Source organism: Salvelinus alpinus, chromosome 4, assembly GCF_045679555.1.
Source record: "Salvelinus alpinus chromosome 4, SLU_Salpinus.1, whole genome shotgun sequence".
NCBI classification, from domain to species: domain Eukaryota; kingdom Metazoa; phylum Chordata; class Actinopteri; order Salmoniformes; family Salmonidae; genus Salvelinus; species Salvelinus alpinus.
In genome coordinates this window covers 54,128,274-54,154,344 of record NC_092089.1, presented here as the reverse complement: position 1 = coordinate 54,154,344, position 26,071 = coordinate 54,128,274, and the positions used below count along the sequence as shown (strand labels likewise).

At 43.3% G+C, this 26,071-nt stretch overlaps 2 protein-coding genes across 2 annotated transcripts in view; both read left to right on the top strand.

The window, feature by feature from the left end:
* Nucleotides 1-14,591, top strand: part of LOC139573958 (eukaryotic translation initiation factor 3 subunit E) — a 45,091-nt gene extending 30,500 nt beyond the window's left edge. Inside the window, exons 10-13 of the mRNA XM_071397977.1 lie at nucleotides 6,880-6,989; nucleotides 12,533-12,635; nucleotides 13,174-13,308; nucleotides 14,456-14,591. Coding sequence (XP_071254078.1) covers nucleotides 6,880-6,989; nucleotides 12,533-12,635; nucleotides 13,174-13,308; nucleotides 14,456-14,491 — 384 coding nt within the window. The 3' untranslated portion in view covers nucleotides 14,492-14,591. The remainder of the gene's footprint in view (nucleotides 1-6,879; nucleotides 6,990-12,532; nucleotides 12,636-13,173; nucleotides 13,309-14,455) is intronic.
* Nucleotides 14,592-17,928: 3,337 nt separating this feature from the next.
* The window catches only part of LOC139573956 (R-spondin-2-like), a 75,023-nt gene continuing 66,880 nt past the window's right edge, over nucleotides 17,929-26,071 (top strand). Inside the window, exon 1 of the mRNA XM_071397975.1 lies at nucleotides 17,929-18,231. Coding sequence (XP_071254076.1) covers nucleotides 18,132-18,231 — 100 coding nt within the window. The 5' untranslated portion in view covers nucleotides 17,929-18,131. The remainder of the gene's footprint in view (nucleotides 18,232-26,071) is intronic.

Below are 26,071 nucleotides of genomic sequence, written 5' to 3'. Positions count from 1 at the left end.
GGCTTGATGTGTACTACCATTGAAGTAACTGTAGTGCATCAGCTAAAAATAAAGGCTGCACTTTACTTCCAGCAATGCCTTTGTCCTTCTAGGCCTAGTTCTCAGTGACACAAATGAGGTAATAATAACGAGCCAGCTGTTCGTCAGAGGTGTTGGCTCGCGGTGGACTGTGAAAAATAAATTTTTCAAAATGTACAAAAACGACTCTCTGGGCAACGCCAACCACCATTTTGTGATGGGTCAAATTAAATGGTGCGACGGTTACCGGTGGTTGCTGCCTTTGCTGCTTCTAGCAGAAATCTTCACTCGTGCAGACTGTAGTAGATGGTGAACTTAGTTCATCTGTGCATACCAATCTGAACTAATGACCTATCTCTGGTTTATGTTCACACAAACAGTTTCCATAGTGATTATTAGCGTTCTTTTATGCTAGCTAGTTATTTGCCGCTAGGTATAGCTAGCTAACAAATCCAGTTAATTTCTTAGAGTTACATGCTGACCAGACCCGCTCGTTTGTGTGCCATCACGCACATGTTGATAAAAGGGTAAACCAAATTTGTTTCTAGTAATCTCTCATCCTTAATGCTTCTTCTTTGGACTTTATATGGCGGTTGGCAACCAACTTTGATTGAATAACGTATGTGTACCTTTATTTTGCGCGGCTCGCGATGCGAGTGGTGTGGTCAGCATGTTAGTTTAACAACACCAAACAAGTCTGGTCACTTAAGTTGATTTGTTTATTGCAAGAAATTATTAAATGTCATAGAAAAGTTGGCTGCTTGGCTAGCTAGTAGTACTGTCACAAATCAACTCTGACCAACAGAAACTAACGCATAACACCAATCGTTCACATCGCCGTCTACTGTATTGGGGTGTCCCAGACACAAACTCAACTTGGAAGCTGTGTGCGCGCACATATACATGCATGCATACATACACACTGAACAAAAATATAAACTCAACAATTTCAACGATTTTACTCAGTTAAAGTTCATATAAAGAAATTGAAATGCATTCATTAGGCCCTTTTATCTATGGCTTTCACATGGGTGGGCCTGGGAGGGCATAGGCCACCCAATGGCTTGGCCTGGCTCCCAAATCAGAATTAGTTTATCCCCACAAGGGCTTTATTACAGACAGAAACAATCCTCAGTTTCATCAGCTGTCCGGGTGTCTGGTCTCAGCCGATCCCGCAGGTGAAGAAACCAGAAGTGGAGGTCCTAGGCTTGCGTAGTTACACGTGGTCTGAGGTTCTGAGGCTGGTTGGACATACTGCCAATTCTATAAAATGTCGTTGGAGGGGGCTTAAGTTAGAGAAATTAACATTCAATTCTCTGGTACCAGCTTTGGGGGACATTCCTGCAATCAGCATGCCAAGTGCACACTCCCTCAACTTGAGACATCTGTGGTGTTGTGACAAAACTGCACATCTTAGTGTCCTTTTATTGTCCCCAGGACAAAGTGCACCTGTAATCATCATGCTGTTTAATCATCTTCTTGATATGCCAAACCTGTCAGTTGGATGGATTATTTTAGCAAAAGAGAAATATTCACTAACAGTGATGTAAACAAATTTGTGCTCATCATTTGAGAAGCTTTTTGTGTGTATGGAACATTTCTGGAATCCTTTTATTCCAGTTTATGAAACATAAGACCAACATTTTACAGGAAGGCTGTTTCGTTTGTGCGGACTAGCCAGAGACTTGAATTGAACCCCCTCATTAAGAGTAGATTAGTACAAGGGAAGACCCTTCGGCAAGAGGAATTACTTCTCTAGTACATGTGGATGGCAAGGTTGAAATGATCTACTTAATCTGTTCCCACCATGGCTGATTTTTAAGACCTTCGGCTCAAAATGTTTCACCTTTATTTGAAGTACGTTGTGGAGCTTCTGTTGTAGTGAAAGCAATTTTAGAAAGGTTGCAGTTTGCAGTTTGTAGAGTTGCAGTTTGAGAGTTTGCAGTTATGCATGGGAATGGAGTGTCTCTCCTTTTGTAGCAAAACTCAACTAAGTGTCCATGCTAACACTTGAAGATATTACATTTAGGCATAATTGTTCATAGCATGAGGAGACTGAGTTAGACAACTGTGGCCAAACAAGGAAAAAGCATCAAAGGTAATGTTGAAATGTTAGGATTTGTTTTATTTTAATCAGAAGCTAGCTGCCCATTTAGGGAATTTCTGGGAGAAGTTCTGTCAAACGTATCACTCACTTCAGAATCGTCGAGTTTAGGTCGAAGACTAAACCACTCAGATTGAAAATGCTGTGGAATAACACTAGTATGAACTAGTAATACAACATTGGTACTAAGATTTCCTAGGTGTAAGTGTTAAATGTCCCTGTGAACATATTTACAACTTGTGGTTTGTTTCATCCACTCCTAACATAGGTCAGAAGTTCATAATTGTGTGAATTTGTCATCAATCATTTAGGGTAAATTCCCAGGAGATTGCTCATTTACTGAAGAGGGGCTGGACATGTTCTGGAGACCAAATCACTGGACAGCAATTGGGTTTAGAGGCCTAGCAGGTGTGCTAATTGGTGTAGTGCTCTGCGTGGATTTCAGAGAATATAATCTCCCAGCCTCATTCTTTGCATACAAGGGTATAATTGAGATTTCCCAAATGATTTGTTAATTTGGACCGGCAGAGAAATAAAAGGTTCAACTTTGGCCTATTTTGCCCCCTTTGCTTCTTGACGATAAACGCTCAATGGAAAAACATCTGGCCTGATCAAATGGCTTGTTCACAGAAGTAAATCATGTCAGCGCTTTACTGAAGGTCCCATTTCATCTTATCTATTTTTAAGCTAATACAAAGAGCCTCTAGCTCCCCCAGTCTGTTTCTTAACGAATGAGGAACCAATACCTAAACTAATTTGTACAGATACATTTTTTTATTTGATTGTTTTTCTCTGACAAATGTGTGCTCTGACAGAGTATCCAAAGCACTGCCTCCAAAAATGAGATCTTTCCTGTGCAAATGCCTCGGTTGGTGGGGGGGGGCAGCAATCGCTAAATGACATACAACCAACGATATTGGAACTGTATCCCATTTCAGCGTAGACTTTACACATGCCCTCAATCACCAAGCTCGTTGAACACTCGCGCACTTTTAATGATCCCTCTAGGTTGGTCTCGACTTCCCTGCTTGGGGTCTTGTTTAGAGACTTCATGTGGTTGGAGCAGATGCTGCTCCCTGTTACTCCTCAGGTTGGAGGACAGTTCTCCTTGAGGTGCTTTAGCAGCATTGCCTTGGGAGTAGTGTCCTGTCAGTCTTCTCAGAGCAGGCCCAGCACACACAAAAGCCTTCACTTTTTTCGCGCATGAGTTCCAAATATCTGTAAAGGTGCGAGTTTTTTTTGTCAGAATGCACTGACTTGTTACGCAGCAGGACAGTTAACCCCCGCTGCCTTCAAACCAAGGCAAGCTGCCTGCTAATTATAGGCTATGGGTGAACTTAATTGCAAATATTTTTCGAGAAGCTTGAATTAGTGTGTAAATGAATTCACACATGAAGTAGCCCATTTCACTGTTGCGCACAATTTGAGGATTTACTGAGTCAGACAAATTTCTCCGAGCCCAAGCACTTCCCCTGTGTTTCCCCAGATCAAGTATGAAGACTTTGCATGGCCTCCCGAGTGGTGGAGTGGTCTAAGGCACTGCGGCGCTTGAGGAGTCACTACAGACCCGGGTTCGATCCCATGCTGTCACAGCTGTCCTTGACTGGGAGACCCATAAGCCGGCACACAATTGGCCCAGTTTCGTCCGAGTTAGGCTAGGGTTTGGCCGACCGGGATTTCCTTGTCCCGTCGCGCTCTAGTGACTTCTTGTGGCTGTCCGGGTGCCTGCAAGATTACGCTGTTGCCAGCGGGACCATGTTTCCTCCTACACATTGGTGTGGCTGGCTTCCTGGCTAAGCTAGCAGTTTATCAAAAAGCAGTGCGGCTTGGCAGGGTCTTGTTTCGGAGAACGCATGTCTCTCGACCTTCGTCCGTAGGGGAGTTGCAGTGATGGGACAAGACTGTAACTACCAATTGGGGAGAAAAAGGGGTAAAATAAATAAATAGACCAGGCCCAACTTTTTTTCTTCCCCCTGGCACCTTTTCTGGTTGTAATATGCATTGCCTTCATTGTTTTCCTTTCCAATAATAACTTGACATGTGTGCCTTCTTATCAAAGTAAGTGCCTTATGTTCTGTATATCATCTTGTCGTTTCTACTGTATGTATGGAGCCTAATGTGTTAACATGTTTTCAAGTACTGGTGACAAATCATGCATTCCAATGCTTGCAAAACATATTCCAAGTCCCCAGTTGTCTGGGGGAGCTCAGAAGTTGGAGATTTCCAAGTTCCCAGTTGTTTTGGATGCGGTATCAGATTGTAACTATGGTACCTCAGGGTTGCCAGCTCAGATCCCCTTTCCAGGAGTTTAATTTTAACTTGGCGTCAACTTCTGTTTGCCCCCCCGCTAAAGTTAGGCTTGGCGGTAGACTTGTATTTGGTGATCTGATTTGTCAAAAGGTAAAAACTAATGTGCTTCGGTTCTTGAATACACTGTAACAAGTACATAGTTTGGCCACTTTTTAGCATATTACAAATCTAAGTTTTTCATGCAATGGGCACAGCCATATTTTGCTGCAATTTATTTGTGTTTTACAGTGAATGGGATTAGGGAGGTTTCGCTTGTCAAATGTAAACAAATATGGCTGCCATCAAAGAATTTAGCTGCTGTTAGCTAGCTGACACGCATCTTGTTTTCAAACTTTCATTTCTCACTTGTAACCCCTCTGAGCATATTAAAAAAATTCTAGCTGTTAGGTAGTTAAAATCTGTTATTTAGACTGGTTTATGAAATGAGTTTGGCTGTGGATGTGTTCTGTGTGATGTTTGGATGATGACGTTAGCATTTCTTACAATAAAAGGTGATATTGAGGAATACGGTTGAAGACCTTTATTTCCCATCAGTACATAACATTGTTTAGATGCTTTTCAGACAATGCTGTTTTGGCATCATATGTTCAGTTGCTACTGTTCCAATCACATTTTTGCGATGGTTTGCTGCAGGGACCACTCAACAATTATCACAAATATGTGATTGTACACGCCAAAGGGTTAATCAGAGCGCGCTCCGTTCACACGCAGGACCACCTGTCTGTCGAGGTGGGTGGCTGTGCAACAGTTAAGCTGCTGCGCTCCACCTTTAAGTGCATAAAGTGTGATGGGTCTGCAAACATTTTCACAAACTGGCCTCATTTGAAAGCAATAAAGGCAGGGGGGTTTTGCAGACGGAGACATACGCCACGAAAAAGAACATCAGTCAATTTTGTGGAGTGATGGTTGAGAGGTAAAAATACATTCCATTTGGATGAGCATGTGTAATGCATCAGTTTGGTGCATTACTACATTACTCTGGGTGACACCCAACTATTTACTGATCGCTGTAATAGTCAGATATCGGTACTGTTTTCCAACTTCCCTGTCTTCACTGCAACCTTCAACGGTGAGTGGCAATTGATTTGAAAAGTGAAGTGGAGAGACCAGTCTTATTTGAATCCGCCCCCTGTCATGTAAGTAGGCGCCTGTGTTTTTCTCCTAGCAGGTTCTCCCCCAGCTGGAATCGCTGTCAGATGTTGGCGACTTTTGCATGTTGATGAAAGCGGAGGGGGAACCTACCTCAAGTTTAGCTCATCAGATTAGACCTAAAAGGCCACTTCTAGCCCTTTCAAAACTTGTTTGAGGATCTTGGGCCGAATCCCAGATGACAGTGATTAGGACACTTAGCTGTTCAAAGTTTATCATGCCTAGATAAGCATTTGTCATAGCTGAAATGTGGTGTTGCCTGATAGTGCCATGTAATTGGGTTTTCTTCAAGCAGAAATGGAGGGTGAAAACAGCTGTCTAAGGTTTAGGCAGAGTTTTGAGTTCTTGGAGAACTTATGAAGACTGAGGTCTGTGATGTGAACTAGTACTCAAGACAGTAGGAACGCAGTAATGACCACAAAGGAATGTATGCCTTTTGAAGCAACGTTTGAATGCACAATGGGGTCATGAACACTTAAAGTAGATCTGTTTTTCTGCTATTTTATGTCGGTGTAAACTTTGCAATTTTTCTGTAGCCTGTCTGTTAGTGTAGCTAGACCTGGAGTGCCCCTAGCCCATGTGTTCTAATGTTGAGCAGAGGGTGTTCTTGCCCCTATGGTGGCTGTAGAACCCCTGAGAGTGTGGTGGTGTATAAATTGGTTTCTCCCGCACTGCACAATTGACCCTGCACCCCTGGGCACAGATGAACGGTGATAAGTCAGTGGTTGGCTCCATTCTTGTTTCCCGTTTTCATGTGGAGGCAGCTGAATTAAAAGATTTGTGGTAGATTTTGGAGCACCCCGAGTGGCCTGGGATTACTTTTTTTTATTTTTTTATTATTATTATTTTTTTTACAGATGGGGGTTTCTCCTTTTAAGACTTTTGCCAAAGTAAATTGCTTGGTAACTTAAATATGGCTAGAGCAAGACCCCCACCCCTCTTTACTCTGCATGTATGAAGAGAAAAAAAAGTATTTCTTCTGCTCCATTTTTAATTTGACAGTGATTTGGGTTTTCCCACAATTTAAATTGGGGCTTCAATCACAAATAAGGACTGCAAGGGGGAAACCTGTTGCTGCTGGACTTTTATGGCTCTCCAGGGCCACTCAGTCAGAACCCAGTCTTGATTGCAGTAATGAGTTTACGAATTAGCTTACCTGTCATTTAACTCTATCCTCATTTAACTGCTTTACTTTCCTGAAACCCTGCAGTGGTATTTTATAGAAAAGGATACACAGACAAATACTCACTATAATATTTGTGTTACTGTTAACTTTTATTTCCCTCCATCTCTTCCAGGTGCTTGTGAATGACTTCTTCCTGGTGGCTTGCCTGGAGGACTTCATTGAGAATGCCCGTCTGTTCATCTTTGAGACTTTCTGCAGGATCCACCAGTGCATCAGCATCAGGTGAGACCAAGGGAGTGACATAAAGCACCAGGTGGGGAACTGACAGGAAGGAAAGGTGCTGCAGGACTAAAGTATGGTGAACATTGCAAGAGATCAGTCTTTGCTAGACCGTTATTCGCCATCACTGTCCAAATGCTAAGATGTGCACCATGCACTACAGTGGTCAGCTTAGACTAGCTAAAGACTTACACAGGAAGGTCATCACCAGCCAATGAGCTTGCTAAGCAGACCAACTGCAGGAAGAGGGTGGATATGTGCAGTGATTACAGGAATGCCCCCCACAGATAAGTGTTTATTGCCCCCTTCCCCAGTCAAATACTCACATCTCCACATATACATTTTAGGGATTAGGCAATGGAGCTTTAACTGCTTCCTGGTTGTTCTGCTCACTAAACTTTAAAGACTACCTGAGTGAGAGACTAAACCAGGGACAAGTTTCTCTCAGGGAGAGGTCAGGTTCTTGATGGCTTCAGATTTTGCCAGCTGCTAATGCAGGGGAGAGGAACCGCGTAGCTCCACTTCTGAGTCGTGCTGGGTCAGTGTGGCTGGTGTTGAGGGTTCTGAAGTTCTTCTTTTCACTCTCTTCCTAAGCCTTGTCACATCCACTATAATGAATTTGCCTTGGATAGCCCTCAAAACAATACATTTAGTCAATGCTAATTGTGGTGAGCATTAGGGGGGAAAAGATAATGGTCCACAGTTAAGGATTTGGCTGCCTCTTGTGCATCAATTCTAGAAAAATAACGAATGTATAGCTATACAGATTAGGTGCACTCTAGTCTGATATACAACTTTTTAATTTTTACCTCAATGCTTTTAGTCTACACTGAACATTTGTACTTGTGGAAATACATTTAGAAAGATGTCATAGTAACTGTACTAAGGCAAAAATGGTTAGACTCAAACTTTGAATGGAATATTTGGGATTTGCTGTCATGGACATTGAATGGAAAGGGTGAATGAATTGTAACTTTTGACAGAAATTATTGCAGTGCCTGTTATACAGAGCTGTGGGAGTCTGTAGTCAAGGTTGAACCATGGAACACGATAGGGCTCTGTCAATCTCCAGATTGTCTGGAATTGATTAGGAGTGCCGGCTCTTTTTTTGGCAGACTTGCTGCAATTGGATACATTTACTTGTTAAAGACCACAAAGGTTAGTGGTAACAGTAGGAAGTTGAATTGTGACGTTTCTAATTTTTCTCTCCTTTGTTTGTAGGTCTTTGTTAGCTGAGGTAACAAGCTGAGTTGAGGTACAAACACAGCGGCGATCGGCAGTGTCAGCGATTTCCGTGTTTATTTAAAGCCGTTGCGATGACGATGGACAGAACACGTAGTTTATTTTTGACAAATGCTCAAATTCCATGTCATTAGTTGGCTACCCAGAAGCGCTCTGCATCCAAGCATGGACTCAAATGAATCTGATGCCTGTTTTTAATGAGGACATTTTTACAGCTGTTGGCTATGAAGGTTTCACAGATATTTAGCTTGCTTTTTTAGCCCACGGCATGGGACAAAAGTAGACCAGAAGTGTGGGTAATTTAGTTACTTTATGCGGAAAGGCTCATGTAAAAAAGGAGGCAGTGAAAATGGGACCCCACGATTTGATCTTATGCTCCGTAATTGCATCCACATATCCTTTTGTCTAGACTTGGGTATGTTTTTACAATTTGGTTTTAATTTTTTGGATTCACAAACTTAATATTATCATATTTGACTTTCTTTGAATGTTGATAGCCAGTCGTATTTCATTGACCCCAATTGGTACACTGTCCAGTGACTTTGTCAGTACGTACATAAGAAATGTGGCACATGGAAAGGTAGTGGATGTCTTTTCCCATCACTCAAAATGTTTTCCTAACACTTAAGTTCTCTGGTAGTTGGAGTAGTATTGTTGTGTACTTAGATGTAAAATGGAAGATCTTTCCACTTCACAATTGAGTCATTAGAAAGACCACACGGTCATTTTCCGTTTTCCCGAAAAATCTATTTTACCCCAACAAGCCGAAAGCGGGGGTCGTTCCAAATGGCTCGGATTTTCTTAATGCTATCATATGGTAGTGTTTAACAATGCATTCGTCTGAGCCCAGCCACTTTAAGAAGGGGGCACTTCTATGGGAGTTTTCTCTCTCTCTTACACAGTTATCCGCCCCCCCCCCCCACGCCTAACCTCTCTCCCCGAGTGTGAGGGTGTTTGAGAGACTCACAGGAGTCTGTCCGTCGCCCCAGCCTGAAATTGAACGCTGAGAAGCCAGAGTGAGTAAGAGGTTGAAATGAAAGTGAGCCCCCCACCCCACCCCAAGGAACAGGGCTATGGCTGTGTAAAACAAAACCAGTCAAGTAGGCTGTCTAGTTGGCTAAAGGGCCAAGGGATATGTCTATAGTTGAGTTTGTAGGTCTGCCCCCCCCCCCCCCCCCTTCATTCATATCCCCTTCCCCATCTTCTGAAGTTCCAGGTTAAGAGAAAAGTTAAGACCTGGTCTATAAAGGTGATAAAGCAAAGTCCTTTGTAAAATATGATCCATGAATGCTCTTCCCCAGGAAAGCATTGCCAGATTTCCCTTTATGAATTACATAGGTTGTTAACCCCTGAAGTTGTCCTGGGTGCAGGCAAGGGCTGCTCTGGGCCTTTTGGGGTACTGCGTGTTACTGTGGTATGCTGGGGAGATCACATTCTGCAGGGAGTTAGGGCCGAGGTGAACTCCCCGTGAGGAAACGGGATCATGTTTGTCTTGATCTCAGATCTGAGTCTGGTTTGACTGACATGTGCCCTCCACTTGATGGAATTGCCAAACAAACACTCTATCCGTACCCCTCTGCGGCAATCACAAATCTCTGGGGTTACATTTTGAAACGGATAATTTAATTGGAGCGTGTCAGGACTAGGGTGTTCAGACACTAACTGTGAGTTGTTTGTCCACCTACACTGTTTCTTGACTGACTGTTTTGTACAGTCTTCAACAAGGGAATTAAAAGTTGTATAACGCCTACTACCGTTAGACTTTGTTTAACACAGATTGTCTGTTAAATGAATTGGCTTTTGCTGTGAAAATTGCTGTAATTATCAATCAATGCCGAGTTTACACTTCATGAACATTTGTTATAGACCTACACCAGAGTCTTTTTGCCCCAACTGGCGCGGCCTGTCTCTCCTTAGTGTTGATTGTGTCACTCCTGAATGGCAGACACATGTTAGCCATCACAACCTAAACTCACGTGAGTGGACAAATGACAGTTTTCCTGCTTGTTAGGTCCTTCATAATGAGCCGTAAGTGCAATTTCGTTTTCCACAGCATTTTGCCGTAATCGGCTGTCCGGCCGAGGCATGGGGGGGGGGCATATTTAGTTATTTGGGTGTGAGTGACAGGTTGGTCGTGCTCCTCCAGCCTGTGGGGTTTGGTATCCACCTCCTTCAACACTGCTGTGGTGAAAGTGGTGATGGATCATCACGCTCTTGTTACTTGGAATGCCCCGAGGCAGTGCCTCTTTATGCTGAGGTAATGCTGTTTATTATTTGTTGGTTGTTTTTTTTTATGCCCCTTCCAGACACTGATGTAATTTCAACCCCCTCTGTACGTGGTTTTGCTACGTTTTTCAAAGAAGATGCCAAGCTGGGTCAGAGAGCGGCGAGAATGTGTTTTTGCTGTCGGGCCTTGAGGTAAGGCAAACATTATCCCAAATGAGGTTATTTCCAAATGGGAATTTACGAGGGAGAAAGTCTTAAAGAAGTCAGCGTTTGGGAAGTGACAGTTGAAACGGGCCTGCTGGTATTGGCGACTATTGTGGACTGGGTCTGATCCCATAGCTTGAGAGGTGGTTTGGGGTGGCGAGGATCTGGCTTACTCACAGGTCTGTCTCCGATCTCCTCCGTGGGGGAGAAGGAACTTGATTAATGGAGCATGAAATTATATTTAGTGGGGTGCACTTTTCATACAGTCCTCACGGTTTTACACACACACTAGTATCTGTTGTTGAACGAGCGTATTAATGAGGTTCATTCGAAGCGGAGTGTGTTCCAGGTGTGTGTTAGGTGACTGGGCTGTGGGATGAGAATGAACTAGCTGTACTACTTGTGGTGGTGGAAGAAATGGGTATATTTATAGGCCCCTAATATGAAATCGGGGACCAGCAGGAAACGTGGGGGGGTGGGAAAGAGTGGGTCTAGATGATGATGATGGTGGTGGTGGTAGTAGTATCAAGGGGGTTTAGTTATTTTCAAAGCCGCAAGGGAGGCCAGCTGCACTGGAAAAGGCTTTGGTTCAAAGAGCGTCAGGCGCCCCCCACCTCCCTCTCTCCCTCGGTGACACATCCATGTCCCACCGCTCTATCAAAGAGCACCCCGGCAGCAACCTGGTTTTCATTTGGGGGACAGTAGCAGGTCCCGCTCTGTCACGGCAGGCTCTGGGCCAGGTGGGGAGAATGTAAGTGTGTGTCCAGGAGAGGACATCGAAGAGTGAAGTGGCTGGCTGGGGGAGAGAAGCCGGGATTCCCACCGACTCCTAATTGAGTTAGCCTGGGGAGTCATTACATCTTTCATTTCTAGTTCACGTAAGACCATTTGCTATGTTCCCCTGATCGCGTTGCTTTGACATGTCATTGCATTTTACTTTATATGCCTTTTAGCCTAAGAATGTGTATGACTTAGTAATGTATTAGCATTGTCCTGTTAGCTTTGTTACGGTCCTAATGCAGCCCATTCATCATGTTGAGTAGTCTAGCAAATGTAGAGGTATGGCATCAGACCTCCACTGAAAAGGATTTTCATATACACTAAGTGTACAAAACATTAGGAACGCCTTCCTAATATACATGTGCACCCCCTTTTGCCCTCAGAACAGCCTCAATTCATTGGGGCATGGACTCTACAAGGTGTCAAGTGTTCCACAGGGATGCTGGCCCATGTTGACTCCAAAGCTTCCCGCAGTTGTCAAGTTGTCTGGATGGCCTTTGGGTGGTGGAACATTCTTGATGCACACAGGAAACTGTTGGGTGTGAAAAACCCAGCAGCGTTGCAGTACTTGACATACTCAAACCGGTGTGCATAGGCACCTGCAACCATTCTAAAAATGGTTCTTAAACATGCCTCCTCCGCTTAATCTACACTGAGTTGAAGTGGATTTAACAAGTGACTTCAATTATAGATCATAGCTTTCACCTGGATTTACCTGGTCAGTCTGTCATGGAAAGAGCATGTTTTGTACACTGTTAATCTTGGCTTTTTTTCCTTGAGTGGATGAGTGGTCTTTTCTACTGTCTGCTTCAGTACATTAGAGGCTGTACTGAACTTTTGCCCCTGGGCAAAAAGGGGCCCAAAAAGGCCCCTATTGCCCAGAAATGACCTCAGTGGACAGAGGGGTACACCTTTCCACGCCCCAATTGATTAATGTGATGTCGTGTGAATATGAACTATATAGACAACACTCAGGCCACATTTTTCTTTAAACAATTAGCAACTGAACTTCTCTACCACCTATTTAATCGGAGAACACGTGTACTGTTCCACTCACCTTCTAAAAACCCTGTTTCTCCTCTGCTCCTCCTTAGCATGCTGGCAGACAAGCTGAACATGACCCCCGAGGAGGCGGAGAGATGGATTGTCAACCTTATCCGCAACGCCAGGCTGGATGCCAAGATAGACTCCAAACTGGTAAGACTGACGCCCTGCGTCTTCCTCGTCAATCAATGACCTCTGCTCCCACGCAATTGATTAGTCAAGTTTATTTTTCAGAATCTCCTTCCTAATCGGGGAGCTTATTCTGCGGTGTACCTCAAGATGCCGTATAAGTGCATAACTGTAGAATGATTTAGACGAGAATACCAAGGCATGGGATTTGTCTGCCATTATCATAATAGGAGGGTATACAACACAGTTTGAAGTAAGCAACCACAATACCTTAACCTTTTTATGTCCTTGTTCTCCTCTGTTCAGCTCCACATTGGGTTTTGCATGTTTTGGCATACCCGTCACGGCGCAGAGTTCTCTGTAATCAGCAAATCATACCCTAGCTGCTCAGTCTGGAATGACATAGAATTACCTTGATGTGCACTGAGATTTACATAAATGTGTCCCGAGAGGCTGGCGGTTGGTGAAACGGTGGTGTCTATGAGACCAGATGTGATTGGCTCTCCCCGCTGTGTGTTTAGGCCTAACTGTGCGCCCCTCGCCCTGTCCTGTTCTTATCCAGGGTCACGTGGTGATGGGGAACAATGCTGTGTCGCCGTACCAGCAGGTGATTGAGAAGACAAAGAGCCTGTCCTTCAGGAGCCAGATGCTGGCCATGAACATTGAGAAGAAGATGGCCCATGCCAGCAGGAACGAGGTAAGCGAGTTGTCACCACTACCCACCCTCCCATCCCTTGTCAAAGACTAGACTACCTATTCCCTTTTCCAGCTGACTGTGTGTCTTACGTGGGTGACAGAGTTCAAAGCCCTGTCGAAATGATCAGCTCAGAGAACATGGCTAGAAGAATTTCGACGAACCAGCTTCAACAAAACGCTCCACTTGACACGGAATCAGCCAGTAAGAGCAGTTTTTAACGGAGCTAGCGGGCACTTTCATCATCCCTTTGATCTTCATAGGCCTAATGACAAGGTAGATGTCAACGCTGCCGTAAAACAGGGTCTGTGCCCTGTGACTCAGCTACCTCTGTGCAAATAAGGTTGATTCTCACACTAGCCTCACTGAACATTACTCAAACTACGGAGTTCCCTGCACTTAGTACAGGTCCCCACAGATGTTTGGCTTGGGGTCCCAATTTCGGTCTGTTTTGATCTTGACTGTGTATGAGTGGTATGTAAGACTATTCCACGAAGGCAATCCTCAATGATCGCACACATCCCTGAGCCCAACCCTCTCCCCACTCCAGCAGTGCTCCTTGAAGTTGGGGAGAGAAGGACATGTCTGTAAAACCAAAGTTAAACAGATTCTTAACCTTTTTAAATGAGTCAGTCCACCGCCTCCCCGACCCTCTCAGATTATATTTATAATAACTATCTAATCACGACGGGGCCGCCTTAGTGTGCTTTAAATGTCCCCCCTTTTAACTGTCCAGTTCTGAGTAGGTATGTTTTGACGTGTTCAGTTACCACCTCCCTATTGTTTGAATATTTGCAGTAAGAGAGCTGCTATAACTCTGTTCAGTAAAAGCAGAGGCCCTCATTAAGTGATTTCTGTAATTAGACAAGAGACCGCAAACAACAGTGTCATTACATCCTCAGGGCTACAAATCACTTCTAATACATTTACTGCCTGCCGTCTGGATGGGATGTTGGGGTTTCGGCACGCATGCAATTTTAAGTCCACTTCACGTGTACAATTACATACACATGGGGATTTCTGTTTCTAATTCGTCACAGAATTTATTTGTAATGTGGACACCGAATTCATTAACTCAAACAAAATACTGTATGTCTGTCAACTGGTAGTTTAACCTCTCCTCCCTTTTCTCTAACTTTTTTTTCCCTAGACACCCAACTGGGCAGGTCAAGAGACTGGCTTTTAGCAAGACACCACCGAGAATGTTTTTATTCTTGTTTCTACACAGCATTCCCATTCAGCAACAACATCCTGTTTTTTTTTCTGCTTGTCCCTCAAGGAGCAGAGGATTTTTTAAAAATTTGTTCTTGTTTCAAGTCAGCAGTGATTCAATAAAACAGACATGCAAAAAACCATTTTCACCAATGACTGCTTTTATTTCTGGACATTACAGATGGCGGTTGAGGCCTAAGTGGTCTGACTTTGCATTGGTAATACTTGGAAGTTTTAATGTGCGCCTTAAGTCACTGAGTGGGACAGTTAATAGTGTTTTGGGTGATACGGCTCATGTATGCGCTGTAATGATGAATGACTGTTTAGTCTATTGGGTTTTATGGTGTTTTAGTGGCCCAGTTCACCATGGCAGTCACACAGGAGGGGAAGTGGGAGGAGGGGGCAGACAGCGGTGATGTACAGTTAATAGTGGTCATATTCTCTGCCAGTCATCTTTCCCTCCGAGGACATGAGGGACTCGTAAACCTCCGTTAGCCAGACTAATCAGTTTAATGTGCCTCTAGCTCTCTACACCTCTTTCTCCCCCCGTCTCTCACCAACTCTTCCTTCAGCTTCTGTGTTCTCATGTAACTTTCTTTCCCTTTACCTCAACTTTACCTTGTTCTCGAAGGGGAGATGGTTTCAGGTAGGTGACTACTCTTGTGTGTGACTGGTGGTCCTTCGGTAGACTGAAACTTCCATAGGCTGCTGCATCTCTGGAGAGAAAGGAAGAGGTGCTTCCAGCTTCCATGGCACTCAGGGCTCGGAGCCAGACGATTCAAACACTGACGTCACCTTGGACCAGGCCAGCGGGGAGGATAAAGTGATTGGTTTACCGGTCCTTCGCCATGACGCATCATGAAAATAAGTTATCCTAGCCCCTAATTATCATTCACCTTACCAGTGCACTCTCCTGTGTTGTTTTAGTCGGATGTCCAGACCAATACCAGACTTGCCGCAAACAGCCCTTTGACCACAATGTCTGTCACTGCACTAGAATAAAGTAATAAACAGGCAGAAGTTCACTATTGGTTTTGGCTGGGAAACTTCCATGATTTTGTTTTTACATATTGTCTGAAGTTTTCCTCCCACAAAAGGTTTGCAAGCGTGTGATGAAATGGAAAACGTGCATTGTGTTATTGCTTGATGTTCGAACGCTCTCCCCTTTTCTCCTGTGTTTTGTATAAAACCAGTGTTACAAAATGTGTAAAAATGGTAAATGTCATGGAAGGTCTCTGGTTTTCTCTGTGGGGTGGTATTCCTATATGACACAGCTTCTCCCATTGTCTACAATAAATCATTTTTAATTGTGCTATGTTATATAACTCAAGCATGATATTGGTAAATACAAATAATGGTTTTCACTACAAAGCCTTTGGTAGTGATTTAAACATTCATTGCAAAAAATATTTTATTCACGGTCCTTACTGTCCTTCATTTTCTTGTTGACTGGTCAGACTGAATTGACCTCTGGCTTTTCAGAAGAAAACATCCAAGGTTTAGACATGTGCTTTATATACTACATATGGAGCGTAGCAAACACTTTACACCAATCCGTAACCCCTGGGCCTCAGTCATTTCCTAAAACACTACCTCATGTCTGTTTATTTTGAGTAGAATATTGCTTCCCATCTGGTGGTAGACAGTTGTCCTGATAAGCGCCCGACAAACTAATTTCCTAGAATAAATAAAAGATTAAGTGCCACACCTAGTGGTCAAAGGGGGTAAAGCATTTACAGCCTATTTCTACCAGAACAGGATGGACCTCGGTGGGTATCAGGACATCTGAAGTAAAGCCTAACCTGGGATTTTTATAGTCTTTTTTTTTCAGGACCGTTTGTAGGCCTATCCTCAGGTATCGCTTTTGATATACCTTTCAGTTAGTTTTGAGGTAATGCAAGTGGCTAATGGTTTCTTAATTGTTTTTAGTTTTGTGTCAATTTATTAGGTCGATTGTTTAACATTCATTAGTGCAGCAAATAGTTGTCCAATCACATGACATTCTCCCAGAGTAAGGCCTTTGCATCTTTTGAAGTTCATTCATTCTTGTTTCTTGGGAGCAAATGACAATGACGGCAACGATGATGAAGGTAAAACATTGATGATCATTGTCTTCCCGAATTAAAGCCATACAACTATGTTTTCTTCGAAATCCTAAAATGAGAATAACTTGCACTGCAATTCACTAGCTTTTTGAGACATGAATTGACATATTTGTCATATAGTGGAAATAACAGTTTAACCATGCAGGTACTACGACAAGATTTATCGTTGAGATTAAGTTTCCTGTTGGTGTTATAAATGTGATAGAAAAGGTGCACACGTCCGTGATAGGCCCATTTCGAGCAAGACCACTTCTCATTGGTCAATTGTTCATAATTGAACGACCAAACAAACTCCGTTTCCAAACCACATAAAAAAACTACTTTTAAAAAACGTAAAGTTTAATTTGGAATTTGAGAGAGAGTGCCTATAGGTCATTCAACTTCCAAACTAGGGGCGATAGCCTACAACATTACCCCACTCAAACGTCACGTGTTGTGCCTCATTTCACACGAGAATCAAAACGGCTGCGATTTATTTATTTCCTGCACTAGGACCCTGAGGGAGCCTCGGTGTAGAGTGAGGACCTAGGCAGCTAAATAACATGTGTCATCTTCATTATCTAAAATAATAAGAAAAAATACTCCACTCTGGTCAAGGGGCTTCTAATTCTGAGCAGCCCCACAGATCTAGAGATCTCCACGTGACAGGAGCAGCTATATGAGAAAGCAACCCAAGCATCAGGACCAGTAGTAGCCTACCACTTCACCTCCGCTCGAAGCGCAGATGCAGACAATCTAGAGAATCTACTGGCTTTATATCCTTTGCTTTAAACCCCAAGGTAAAACGGGACGTCTGAATGGTGTAGACAAGTTTGTTGAAGTGAAGGACACGCTTTCACTGGGGAAACAGGTATTATCGGAATAAAACTCGCGTGCGTCTCAAGGAGAAGGGAGATCACTCGGACCTCTGTTCTCTTCAGAATAACTTTTCATACAAGAGGGATGCTGTATGCTCCAAATCCACTGTGGCTTTCTGACGTGGATTTAGACTGTCACATATACAGGTATGTTTCATATTGTGTTCATTGTTAAACGCAGCTTCTTGCGCTCATTATATTGGAAGGTTATTGCTTGTTTGAGAAGCGTTAGAATGTTATGCATTAATTTCATGCCAAGCTCTTTTGTCGAGAATGGAGAGTAAATTATTAACACGTGGGGCAGAAAAATGTTTAATTATTGCAGTGTATTTAAATACAATAGGCTTGGCCTCTTAAACTCCTTAGATCAAGTATTCTTCCCATGTTTGGATATATGTTGATATAGTCACATTTGTTATCACAATAACCCATATCTTTATTTTTACAGCACTCAAAGGGACACTTGTGAATGAAGGGTGAACTTCGTAAACTTCATAAAATGATATTATTCAGTGGTGAGATACTATGTTGTCGCTGCTCGTTTAATGTGTGACAAATTGGAATCATTCAAGAAACTGGAGGACACGGACCAGATAATTCATCCCAAACACCATTGGCACTTCTTATTCGAGTCGGAACACCAGCCGTCCAGATGCAGTTTCGACTTTTCTCATTGGCTTTAATCGTGTTGAACTGTATGGAGTACAGCAACTGTCAAACGCAGTCAAATCGCTGGAGGAGGAACAAAAGAGGTAAGTGAAACGTCGTCTATATATGCATAAATCATCCTTGCCAATGTGACAGTTGAGAGCGAGAAGTTTTGGATAGTTTCTGAGCCAGCAACATTAGAAAAAGAAAAATAATAGACATTAATAGACATGGTCGAACAGCTAATATTAAACATTTTGAGACCAAGAGTTTAATCAATATTTGTTGCCATTGTATATCCGGTTCTGTTTATTGATTAGATAATTACCTTGCCAATTTATTCAAACATAACTCGTTGACACGTCGCCTACACGTTGACACTATCATCGCCCTGAGCACAGTGTATTGATCAGGATACAGTGACCGTCCAGCATCCTGTAGACTAGGGCTAGGGTATTTGAGGTGATGCATTTCTGGTAAGTGCGCTCGTGAGTTCCTGGATGAGTTTTATGCACTCTGATATTATCAACCAACTGCCACTATAAGATTAAAAGCGCAGTGAAAAAATTGATTCGAGCCACCTAATATATCCATCCCGCCAAAACGAAAAGTGCCACAGCCGTGTAAACCAGTAGCCGAGTCTGCCCAGACTGTGGGTATATTTTACAAGGCAACTGTTCGCGACTTCATGAGTTCAACGTGGAAAATAATTTTCTAAATTGTAACAAATTGGCTAGACTTCACCACTCAAAGACATAGTTAGTTGTATTACTAGATTACAGGTAATTCTTGAAGTTATGTTTTCGGGACATTTTGGCAAATGCGCAAAATGTGCGTTTTGGACACATAACGGTCATTGTTTGCTGCCAACCCAAGTATGCCTGATAAGATTTGTGCTATTGTTATCTGCTTCGTGTTTCTTACATAGTTGCTGTTGGTGAGTCGTTTGGTCAAATAGCGTAGGCTAGCCCACATTGCTTCGGGCTCTCTGTGCTTTTACCTGTCCGACTGTCCGTGCCAACAAAGAGCGGTCTGTGTCTTTAATTAAATGTGGTACTGCTTAGTAGGCTACAGCGACTAGACGGTAAAAAGCTGGTAGTGCGGCTCTGTCTATCTATTGTCGAGCACAGCGGCTTAGGGGGGCGTATTGTGGGAGTTTTAATGAATAGATGCGGAACCCCCTTTCCCCTGTCATGAATTCGACCTCTCCAACCTCCTAAGCTGGTTTTAATTGATCCCATAACCGCAGAGTTATCTTTGAACAGTTGGTACACGCATAACAATGCCTCTGTGGATTTAGCCCATTGGTAAAAACAGCAAGGCGGAATGAATGAGCAGACTGTGACATCAGTCTGCCTGCCTGCTTTTAGCAGCCCCCCCCCCCTGGATCTGTGACATAAGCAAGGTCCTTATTCCAGTGGTGGCAAGGGAGAGTGGGAACACGGCTTAATCTGAAGTGTGTGTGCTATTCCTTACTGACCCCTGGTTATAGCACAAATACCCTCAACCGAACATGTTAGGTCTATACGGTGTGGTGTGGAGTACAGTAGGATGATCCTCTTCTCAATGCAAGTTTTTTTTGCAGGGGGGGGGTTGTAAATTGTAAGGCAATCACAGATTTAATCATATGCAAGGCATGCCAGGCTGCACCTCCACTCCTGGCTGCAAGCCTTCCACTGCCCATCTGCAAATACTCAAGCAATCACTGTGGGGTACTGGCACACACACTTTTCTCTGCTCCTCTATTTTTCTCTTAGGATTGGTGATCTCAGATGCTCCATAATATAATGTTCTTAATGGGATCCAACTTTTTGGCACGGAGTGGAACTTGTTAAGTTTGAGATGCTATAGGGAGAGAGGCAAATTGATAATGGCATAGGTGTGTGTGTGTTTGTTTGTGTTTCTGTGTTCGTTGTTGATAGAAGTGGTTGAAATGCTTTTTGGCTAGCAGGCTAGAGAGGTATAACCCGTGTGTGTGTGTGTGTGTATGTGTGTGTGTGTGCAAGAGAGAGAGGGAGGGAGGGGGTGGCTGGAAGTGGAGGTGAGAGCAAAAAGGTTAACTCATACATTTGACCCTGAGGATGGGACTAGGCTGAGCTGTACACACATTACCGTAAACTCTCTGAACATCTCAAACTGGATGCTCCAGCCCTCAGCAATGTATGGGTTTTGTACAGATCGTTTTTTGGGGGGAGGTGGAGGACTGGTTCCTGTTGTTTTGGAATGGAATGGCCCAACTGAGGCCAAAAGTGACATTTAGCACACACTGGCAGGCAGCCAAGCTTTAGGCTTTCACTTCCTTCCTTTATTTATTATGGTTATTGAGAGAAGCATGTGAGAGAGAGAGAGCACTGTTCAATATGCTGTGAGAGGGCTGAATATTTGTGCCTTGCCCTCAAGGCTCACCATGACAGCTCCACATACAGTATGTCTGGCAGGCAGCAGTAACATAGTGAGGTTTCCAAATCAGTCTGGAATGTTCAGTCCCAGACACATTTTAAAAACTGAATATGGAATTGGTCACGTTAAGCTCCCCAGGCATATATATTTTATGGGTAAAGAAAAATAGAGGAACAAATGTCTTTACCTTTCAGGCTGAAATAAATTCAAATAAGTTGGCTGAAATAAGTAGTAGAGCCTTTGCCGTTGACATACAGTATATGATTGGATTAGCTAGGGAAGTGTATGGGAATGCAAGAGTGAAATGCAGGGCAGTTCTAGTCGGCAACAGTCTGTGTTCAAAGGCAAACTGTAAGAGAGTCAGGCTAAAGCTAAATTAAGGGAATCTGTGGTGTAAATGGTTTGATCATGTCTTGCAAGCAGCTCCTATACTCTACTACATGACTCAGTCCTCTTTTCCACTGTAGTTATTGTTTTTTCTCTTCATATAAAACCAATGATTTACACCTCCTTACTCCCCCACCCCGCCCACTAAAAAAAGGGGAACTCATGCCAATGAAGCCTCCTATGATATCATTGCTACACTCAAGGATATTGGTTTTCATTTTTATTCTCTGGCTAATGATGCCACCTGCTGACTACATAAAAACAGACTCAAGTACCAATGTTGCCTGGAGGAAGAGATGCACCATGGGTCAGGGGAGTTTGTAAATCCACTACTAGGAAATGGCTATAGTAGTGAAAGACTGTACAGCACTAGGGTTGCACATTTTGGGAAATATTCAGAGGTGGAAACTTTCCGTGGGAATTAACGGGAATATATGGGAATTAACGGAAATATATGCTAATTAATATTAATACCATTTAAATGTAGATGTTTTTTGCATTGTATATATTTACCATATCTTGGAGACAGAAACATAAACCTTTTACCTTATCATAAGTAGACATAATTGCTAATGATTAAATCCTTCCAATAGGAAAAAAAAAACTGATTTAGTTATGAATTGAACTTGAATTAAATGAGTTGATTCTTCACATGGGATGATTTCACTGAACAACAAAAGAAAGGGAATATTGAATGATCCCCAATGATCCATCGCATCTCCCAAAATGTTTTCAACATACATCTGTAAAATGATAGTCTAGAAACTAAAGCTGTGGTTGTCTTCCTCTCAGGCTTCCATGTCTTCTCCCCGTACCTCCTCAATGTCCACCTCTTGAACATCAAACTCTGAGGCCTCATCTACACTGTCACTTTCCAACCTTGTTGAGGATGGCTCGTTGTCAGGCTTAAAAAGCCCCAAAAAAATCTGGATAGCCACCAATTTTTCAACTGTTGTATTGGTCAGCCTGTTGCGTGCTTTGGTGTGTGTGTTCCCAAACAAGGACCAGTTGAGCTCTGAGGCAGCTGATATTGGTGGGATTTGGAGGATGATGGAGGCAACAGGGGGAAGAGCCTCAGATCCACAAAGTCCCTTCCACCAGGCGGCTGATGAGATATGCTGGCACGACTGCCATATTGCATCTCCATCCCAAAGCCCTTGCTTGATGGTGTACTTCGCCAGACTGCCAAGAACCTTGCCCTCATCCAGGCCAAGGTGGCAAGACACGGCAATGATATCACATTATAGGCCTTGTTGATCTCTGCACCAGACAGGATGCTCTTGCCAGCATACTTGGGGTCCAACATGTATGCTGCGGCATGTTTGGGCTTCAGGCAGAAGTCTTCACGCTTTTTGATGTTTTTCAGAACTTCAGTTTCCTCTGCTTGGAGCAACAGTGAAGTGGGCAGGGCAGTACGGATTTCTTCTCTTACAGCTGCAAGCGGAGTCTGAACATCAGACAGGATGGCATTGTCTCCCTCAATCCGTGCAATGGCTACTGCTATAGGTTTCAGGAGATTCAGGCTGCTTACCACTCTCTCCCAAAATACATAATCCAGTAGGATCCTCTTGATGGGGCTGTCCATATCGGCAGACTGTGATATGGCCATTTCCAGGAGACTGTCAAACATGATGACAACACCACCCCAACGGGTGTTGCTGGGCAGCTTCAATGTGAGGCTCTTCTTCTTCTCACTTTGCTTGGTGAGGTAGATTACTGCTATAACTTGATGACCCTTCACATACCTAACCATTTCCTTGGCACTCTTGTAGAGTGTATCCATTGTTTTCAGTGCCATGCTGTCCTTGAGGAGCAGATTCAATGCATGAGCAGCACCGCCAATGGGTGTGATGTGAAGGTAGGACTCCTCTACTTTAGACCAAGCAGCCTTCATGTTCGCAGCATTGTCTGTTACCAGTGCAAATACCTTCTGTGGTCCAAGGTCATTGATGACTGCCTGCAGCTCATCTGCAATGTAGAGACTGGTATGTCTGTTGTCCCTTGTGTCTGTGCTCTTGTAGAATACTGGTTGAGGGGTGGAGATGATGTAGTTAATTATTCCTTGTCCACGAACATTCGACCACCCATCAGAGATTGCAATACAGTCCCCTTTCTCTATGATTTGCTTGACCTTCACTTGAACTCTGTTGAACTCTGCATCCAGCAAATGAGTAGATAAAGCATGTCTAGTTGGAGGGGTGTATGCTGGGTGAAGAACATTCAGAAATGTCTTCCAATACACATTGCCTGTGAGCATCAGAGGTGAACCAGTTGCATACACAGCTCGAGCAAGACAGTCATCAGCATTTCTTTGACTACGTTCCTCCATTGAGTCAAAAAAATGTCATATTCCAGGAGGACCATGAGCTGTTGCTATCGATAAGGTGTCTGATTCATCATTTTCACCTTGAATAGAAGTAGAGGGACTTTTGTCAGAGGTTTTGTTGTGAGCTCTGAGGGAAATTTTAGCACTTGGCCAGATGATTCTGCATCTTTGTTGCATTCTTCACATATGATTTGGCATAGTATTTGCAAATATACACAGCTTTTCGTTAGCTGCAGTGAACTATCTCCACACATCAGATAGTGCCCGTGGCATTTTCCTGTAAAGATTAAATGAGAAAAATAATAATAATAATACAATTCCATGTACATATACATAGTTAAGCAGTTAGATTAAACAACTCCTTTGTAAGATAAATGTTTTAAAATGAAACATGTATGGAAACAGGTGAATTAACACTCCTCAGTTAGCAGGCTCAAGCAAGCTAAAACCCACATGGTAGCAAAAACTAACTAGCAGAAATTGTTAACAAATTATAAATGATTTAAACACACTTTGCTGTAGGCTACTATTTAACAAAAAATCATGTATGTCATAAAATATATTCACCCCACCCAGTATTGTAATTAAAACTTACCAGAAAGCAGGTAGTCCTTGGCTCAGACAGTGTAGTAGTGTGGGCTCAATAGCATCTCATTGGTGTGCAAGATCTTGAGAATCAGCTGTACATGTGATGGAAGAGTGCACTGCACATGTGATGGAAGAATGCACTGTGCATGCAGAGGGTTGCAATTCCATTAAATCAGGGATAGTTTCACCAAAATATGCCACAACACCTAGAATTGCCTTGTGTATCCCACAAAAAGGTTCACTGTTATAAGCTAACTTTTTTGGATGAATTTAAGCAAAATTCCCCAAATTCCAGGGCTTAACTTCCCATGGAAAATTTTCAGAAATTCTCATCAGCCACCTGGTGGAAGGGACTTTGTGGATCTGAGGCTCTTTCCCATGTTACCTCCATCATCCTCCAAATCCCACCAACGTCAGCCGCCTCAGAGCGCAACTGGTCCTTGTTTGCGAGCACACACACACCAAAGCACGCAACAGGCTGACCAATAAAAGGGTTAAAAAATTGGTGGCCATCCGGGAAAATTTTGGGCTTTTGAGCCTGACAACGAGACATCCTCAACAAGCTTGGAAAGTGACAGTGTAGATAAGGCCTCAGTCTGATGAAATGTTGAAAACGTTTTTGGGAGATGCGATGGATCATTGGGGATCATTCGATATACCCTTTCTTTTGTTGTTCAGTGAAATCATCCCATGTGAAGAGTCAACTCATTTAATTCAAGTTCAATTCATAACTAAATCGTTTTTTAAATTTCTATTGGAAGGATTTAATCATGATCAATTATGTCTACTTATCATAAGGTAAAATGTTTGTTTCTGTCTCCATATGATATGGTAAATATATCCAATGCAAAAAACATCTACATTTAAATGGTATTAATATTAATTAGCATATATTTCCGTTAATTCCCACGGAAAGTTTCCACCTCTGAAAATTCCCCAAAATGTGCAACCCTACTTAGAAGGATATGCCTTACATTTACATTTTAGTAATTTAGCAGACACTCATTCAGAGCTACTTAAAGGAGCAATTAGGGTTAAGTGCCTTGCTCAAGGGCACATCAGCTGATTTTTCACCTAGCCGGGTACTGGCACAACTTTCTTAACCGATAGACTACCTGCCGCCCTGAAAGCACTCAGACCGCAATTGCTAATTCTCTGTATTTTCTGTGAGAGAAATGGATACAAATAGCGTGACTAAGTCCCTTTGGATGAAAGTGTCTGCTAAATGTCATATATTATTATATATTAATAGTTTATGACTGTCTATTAAATAGCTTATTGTCCCTCTTATTGTTTGGTGGACATGAAGCCATTTTAAACCGACTCCGACAGGGAGAGGGAATGCTCCACGAGGCCACTCTTAAAGCAGCTTTGCCACTCTGTCTTTGGAAAAAGTGAAAAGGGGCCCGCAGATGGCATGTCTTTTAACAAGGCTTTTTCACATAATGCCACTCTAATCCACGGGATGGGCGCCCTGTATCCTGTGTGTGTGCACGCTCTCTCCTAAGCCAGGAGGACTGTGTGACTTTATTCCACAGCAGCAGTGTGTTTCTCCTGGCTGGTTATGAAGGAGCCCTGTACGTTGTGCACCGGCGTGTCACCGCGCAAAGCGGCACATGGAACGATCACTTTACAGAAACGCTGAAAAGCAATCCGGGGTTCGTGGTGTGGAATAGCAGTAGCCCCCATCCTCCTAAATTCTGCTCCTTGCCGAGGGGGCTTTTAAAGATGAGAGCGGGTGGAGGGACGGGAGAGAACATATTTAAGCAGATCAGCTGGATGTGGCTGAATGTGAGCAGCATCACCTGAGAGGGATTACTGCTCGCCAAGTCCTGACCTGAGCCCCGGCTGCAGCGTCTAAGAGGAACCGTGTTCCCTTTCTCTTCCCAGGCCCCATCAGCCAAGCCGTTAATGTGTGTGTGTGCATGCATGCATGCACGTCTCTATGCAGGTGTATTTTGGTGTCTGGACAATGCCAATTCTGTGGAAAATCATGGCAGGTAATTCAAGTTTTCAGCTGCATTGACAAATATATTCAGTAACAAAACAAAACAAAACCTGTGAACTACAGTAAATGTTGCGGCGAGGTCAGTCTGGTGGGACCCACGAACCCAAGCATGTCCATCCTGTCTGTCTGTAGTGTAGCAGACCTGCTAGGTCTCATTCACAGCCGTATCAAATGAAGCCGGTGAAAGGGTCCTCAGTCCTCAGTGCACCGATGCCATGCTACACTGGTGGAAATC